General features: G+C 38.2%; 1 protein-coding gene across 1 annotated transcript in view; it reads right to left on the minus strand.

Moving 5' to 3' along the window:
• Positions 1-479: 479 nt before the first annotated feature.
• Positions 480-6258, minus strand: part of LOC110288702 (cation channel sperm-associated protein subunit beta-like) — a gene marked incomplete at its 3' end in the record, with an annotated part of 20257 nt that continues 14478 nt past the window's right edge. Inside the window, exons 5-8 of the mRNA XM_021154979.1 lie at positions 3229-3295; positions 2449-2495; positions 1733-1882; positions 480-638 (exon numbers count right to left, since the gene is read on the minus strand). Of these exons, the coding sequence (XP_021010638.1) occupies positions 480-638; positions 1733-1882; positions 2449-2495; positions 3229-3295 (423 nt within the window). The remainder of the gene's footprint in view (positions 639-1732; positions 1883-2448; positions 2496-3228; positions 3296-6258) is intronic.

Below are 6258 nucleotides of genomic sequence, written 5' to 3' on the forward strand. Positions count from 1 at the left end.
TGATAAACATAGGTATTTGTCAAAGCTTTCAGGTTACTGATAAGAGAACTGGCTGGCTGGAAACCCAAAGATGGAGAACATTACCAAAAGAGCTCAGGTGACAACAGAGCCAGAAGAGGATTCTTTGACAAATTCACGTGAATTTGCAGAAACACCAGATAAAAACCATACTTTTAATGGATTAATGGTAAAATCTAAGTCTTTCAATGTTGTAAAGAAATTAGTTATTTCCAGTAATATTCAGAAACTTGATGCCCCATGTCTCATTTTTATCAGCCAGTGAGCGATTTGAAAGGTTACAACCAACTCCAACTAAGCTTAACACACAGTAAATAGTTGATAAGCATTTATTACCTCCACTTCCACTTCTACCCCCCATTTCCCCTGAGTACTCGAGTTCTTCATGTATATAATCACACAGTCTACCAAAGTTGGACTACTACTCTTATTTCAAAAAAGGGAATTTTATGTCTGCTTACCTGATTGCCATAAACATACAGAAAGTGACTGCGGGGATGGAACACCATTCCAACTGGATGAACAAATGTGGAAGGAAATTGAAAACTGGGAAATTTTGGTTGAGGGCTTGGTTTCCCATCCTTGAGCATAGCTACAGTGACATAGGTCTCTTTGGTATCCTAGATAAAGCAAAGGAAGACTTAAGATTTGTCCTTTTATTCTTTGTCCACAGTATAATTTCTAGACTTTTCCATTATTTCAGTTTTAATTGAGACAAGGACATACCCATTATCACAGCAAAGATTTCAAAGAAAAATTAGGAACCACTGATAACTCTACTCCACTACCTCAGCTATCAGTTTTATAGATGCTGAGATGTAACATGGGAAACTAAGGAATCTGCTCTAAACTAAAAGTAGAAAATTGGACTAAAGGGCACCACCACATATTTCATCTCACAGCAGACCTATTCTCAGAAAAAAAGACAGCAAATAATATCTACCCAAAATCATTTTTCCGGGGAAGTCTTATCAGTCTGGGAGTGATACATACACAGGCTTATCCTACCACCTTTTCCTCCCTTGTTGTTGTCCTGGAACTATTTACCTACTAAAAAGAAGTTTGGTGGTTTTTTTTTTCAAGAAAACATCAGCTTAATCTAAAATATGTTCAGTTCAGCCTACATAGGCATGGTGGCAAATGCCTCTACTTCCAGCACTCAGGGTAAGGGGTAGGCATATGCTGTGAGCTCAAGGATACATAGTATCACATAGTGAGACTCTGCCTTAAATTTTTCAGCTGAAAAAGCAGCTTATTTGATGTTACCCTGAGGTTTAGAGGGGTGATATTATGCCCCACTTAGGACTTAGTGCTGAACAGCTATTTGGAGAACCCTTGAATTTTCTAACAGTTCTGAGAATAATTATAATTAATAGTCATGGTTAAGGATTTATGCAACAAAAAAAATATACATCTGTGGCAATGGGCTCCCCTTCTTTGTCCATTTAAACTAAGCCTTTCAAGGAACTTTAGATTTTTGAGGAAAATATTCAGCTTATATTTCCCTGGAGAATCAGAAAACAATTAGCATTGTGGCTTTCACTTTTATACACTTGAATGACAAATAAAAAGAAATGCTCAGGAGCAAACTATTTCACAAATGATTTTATCAATTTCTATGCCAGAGATCATGACAAACTGGAAATAATGTCTGCTAAAATTAGTTTGTAATGCTTTGTGACAGACAAAAAACCCTCTGGGCTATAAGACTTACTTGCATATGGAAAAGATAAACTCCGCTTTGAGTTTCTTGATCAATAAGAAATGCTATCACATGTGGAACGGATCTTTCATTTTTATAAGTAGAAATTGCGCAAGGTAACCATTGAAGAAATGGTTCTTTACTGAAAAAACAAGAACTGGACTACAAAATAGAAAGAGAGAAAATTGTTTCTGAAACATAAATTGCAACTACGTACTGTAGAAAAACAAGCTAATGAATCATTGTGTTCTTTTGACAAGCCACAAATAAATCCATATGTCCCCTCCCCTTTTCGTATGCATGCACGCATGCATGGACACAGGCAGATACACAGAATGGTTCTTACTAAGTGACCAAGGGTATTCTAGATCTATGTAGCACAGGTCTGTGTGCCTCCTCCTACTGATTGCTAGAATTGCATGTCTGTGATTATACACATGGCTCAGATATCATAGTTTAAATTCTTTAAGATCTATTCCTTTCTTCTGGGTGGATTTTATTTTTAGAAGACACTGAGAAGAATCTCTTCTCTAGTATGGAACATTTGTCTAGATATGTTAGATACTTAGCTTTAACAAAAGTAGGTATCTGCTATTAAGTATACAAGGAGACACCACTGGGACAGGTTAAGTATTCCGTGTGTTCAAGTACCAAATTGCAGATCAAGAACAGTTCTCGAAATCATGCTTAACAATATTAGCTACCTTTGAAAGTTTTCTATATCGTACCTCACTGAGGGTCCTGTTTCTTTTGAAAGTGACAGTAACATAATCAACTGTAAAGTATAAAGGTGCAGAAATTATGAACAACATCTATACTTTTTTCACTTGGGAAGTATTAGTGTTAATAGAGCTGCCTATATAAGCTAAAATGGTAGTTTGTGCCATCTAATAATTTATCTTTACACACATCTCTCTTGAAAATGGACAGTAGTGACACTCTCACTCATTTTTATAAAAGTTATCTCAGCATGTGGCTCAGGGTAGCCTCATGTCTTCAGTGTTCCTGATTCCGCCTCTAAGTGTTAAAGGAATGACAGCTATACACGTCTAGTAAGCCTGGATTTCTCATTTTTAGGCCATTAATTCATATATAATCATGATCCTTATATTTTATTAATTTTATATTTAATGCAGTTTATTTGATCTATATATGTAATCTATAGTGATAAAAGTACATTTAAAATTTACCTTCAAATTGTATCTTGGGTGTTCTATGTCTCTGGGCTAATATCCACTTATCAGTGAGTGCATATCTAATGACTTCTTTTGTGATTGGGTTACCTCACTAAGGATGATATCCAAGAATTTCATAAATTCATTGTTTTTAATCACTGGGAAGAGAGGCCCCTTAGTATCATGAACTTTATATGCCCCAGTACAGGGGAACGCCAGGGCCAAGAAGCAGGAGTGGGTGGGTAGAAGAGGGGGGGTGAAGGGGGGGGTATAGGGAACTTTCAGGATAGCATTTGAAATGTATATAAAGAAAATATCTAATAAAAAATTTACCTTCAAAACTTTCTCTGTTTGCAAAACATTTTTCATTATACCACAGTTTTCCTTTCTTATAGTCATTCTATATAAATATATAAATGAAAATGTCAAATGGACCACATATAGAGAAATATATTAAACAGAAAAAAAAATTACTTTAAAATTCCAAAGTTTTGATCATTTGTGGATGTGAGGCCAACTAAGAAAAAAATCTGTACTTATATAAGAGGTTGAAGACTAAAGTAAAGAATCAGCAATTATATTGTCAAGAGTTCCTAAGAAAGAAATAGAAAGGCATGATGGTGTTCTTGGCTATGAAGTGGTTTTTTAAAGAACCCAGAAGCTGCTTAGGTATTCACCAGTTAGAATGGTACATATGTTTATTTTGTTGTTGTTGTTGTTGTTGTTGTTGTTGTTCCACATTTGCTGCAACAGGGCAGAAGGAACCTGCACAGAAGACTGATAATGGCAAGTAGCAGCAATATAAAGGCACTGAGAACTGATCATAAGAAAGAAATGGTAGGCAAGTAGAATTACTTTTGTTAATACTAACTATAATATGATGAGAAAGTTTGTTAGGGGAAGGTTTCAACTTTCCATTTGGAATTGAGACAAGGAAATCCTCTTTTATTTTTAATGAGAAATTTAGCATAACTTATCAGTAGCAATTATATAAATGTTGAGGTTTTCTCTTAACCCTGATAGCTCCCAAATAGTAGAGGTCGGAGTATTTTATTTACTTAACAGCTTTGTGGCACAACAATTGAGCAGTACCTACTTTTTTTAATTCCCTAAACTACTCTGGCATCTCCCAGACAAAATCACCAAGATGGTGGCACTTCATGGTTTTCTCTATTCCACCTGGTTTCTTAGGATTGCTCCTGGACCTTCTCCTCATGACTGGATCTCCACTTCCTCACGCTCACCCACTTCCCTGGCTGGGAGGAAGTTCAGCCCTACTCTCTCCCCTGTTCCATCCTTGACTTTCCAGCTTTTATTGACAAATCAGAGACTAAATGGGGAACAATGTTTATATTCTGTTAAGCAGGAGATATTTAGAATAAGCATTGCAATGCCATGTGCAGATTGCAACCACACAAGGTGGCAGAGAATCAGCAGTTGAACAATACAAGATACTCTATACACAGGGCACAATAATATTATGCATACACCTGCCCCTTTCAGTCCAATAAAAGGCTCTTTCTCTTACAATATGATTTACCTTCATGTGTTTAGCAACCTTGGAAAAAGTATTCTATTATTCATCCTTGATGAATATAAATGCATAATATCTTGATGCATCTAAAATTCTATACCTATATCAATTTCTATCATTATGACATGCATAGGCCTAAAAACATTTTATTAAATCCAAAACAATTTGAGCTTGATATAGATACTGATACTATCTAGTCTTCAATTGCATCAGAAACATGGAAAGGAATAAATATTACCTGAATATACCGGAAGTGCAGGGAAGCAGCTTCCAAAACCATAAAAGTGACAAAGATAGCTGGCTGCCTGGACAGTCCCCCTGAAGTTTTCTATAACATCTTCAGCCGAGAATATGTGGCAGACATTTCTATGAAGGAGGGATTATAATGGACTTGCCTACCTGTCCTGGCAAATCTTGGCCATCAACTTCCCTGTATCCTGTATATCCAGTTTAGACAGCATTCTGTCTGCAATTAAAGCAAGGGCATTTTCTTGCCTAGTGGCTAGCTTATCACATATGAAGCCAACTCCACATGGAGGTTCTTTGATTGCTTATCATGTTCTTTGAAGGCGAATAAGGTTCTGCTAGGATCAGACCTATCTTATTGTCAAAAATGTCAGAGGACTCTCCATGCCACAGGACCCCTAGCACACCCAGGACCTCGGTATCACGGGTGAGTGGAACACAACATCAGCTCCAAAGAGTCCTGGAGGGTCTTGTGCCAGCAGGAAGAGTGCCAAAGAAACCCCGCTCAGCCAGAGGCTGAAATTCGTTCTGGTTGGGGCCAGCCCCAACATCTTCTGCCTGATCCTGGCAGAGGGCACCAAGGTCCCCAGAGGACTCTCCACACCACAGGACCCCTAGCACACCCAGGACCTTGTGACCACTGGAGAGCATGTGGGCAACAGAGCTTCTTGGACAGGGTCCCTTCGGTCCTTCATCCTCAGCCAAGAAGCAGAGCTGAGACACAGACCCCTGGGCACCTTCCTTGCCAGAGGAGAGTTGGCCTACAAGGAGGGTTCTGACCCCAGGACTCAGGAAGTGTATCGGAGCTCCAGACTTCTGGACACTTTCCCTGCAAGAGAAGAGCTTACCTGCAGAGAGTGCTCTGACCACTAGGACTCAGGACAGAGTTGGACTCCCAGGAGTGCTGACAGAGGCTAACAGAATCAAAGGAGGAACAAGCTTCAGCCAGAGACAGCTAGATCATCTAACACCAGAGACTAAGAATTCATTATAAAATTCTTAGAAATATCAGGAATTCAAGGCCCATACCTAAACATAATAAAAGCAACACACAGCAACCAGTAGCCAACATCAAACTAAATGGAGAGAAACTTGAAGCAATCCCACTAAGATCAGGGACTAGACAAGGCTACCCACTTTCTCCATACCTATTTAATATAGTACTTGAAGTCCTAGCCAGAGAAATTAGACAAGAAAAGGAGTTCAGGGGAATACAAATTGGAAAGGAAAAAGTCAAAATACCACTATTTGCAGATGATATGATAGTATATATAAGTGACCCTAAAAATTCCACCAGGAAACTCCTGAACCTGATAAACAGCTTCAGTGAAGTAGCTGGATATAAAATTAACTCAAACAAATCAGGGGCCTTTCTCTACACAAAGGATAAACAGGCTGAGGAAGAAATTAGGGAAATAAGACCCTTCACAATAGTCACAAATAATATAAAATACATGGTGTGACTCTAACTAAGGAGTGAAAGGTCTGTATTATAAGAACTTCAGGAACTTCAAGTCTCTAAAGAAAGAAATCAAAGAAGATCTCAGGAGATGGAAAGATTTCCCATGCTCATGGATTGGCAG

The sequence above is a fragment of the Mus caroli genome, unplaced genomic scaffold (genome assembly GCF_900094665.2).
Source record: "Mus caroli unplaced genomic scaffold, CAROLI_EIJ_v1.1 scaffold_14616_1, whole genome shotgun sequence".
Classification (NCBI taxonomy): Eukaryota; Metazoa; Chordata; class Mammalia; order Rodentia; family Muridae; genus Mus; species Mus caroli.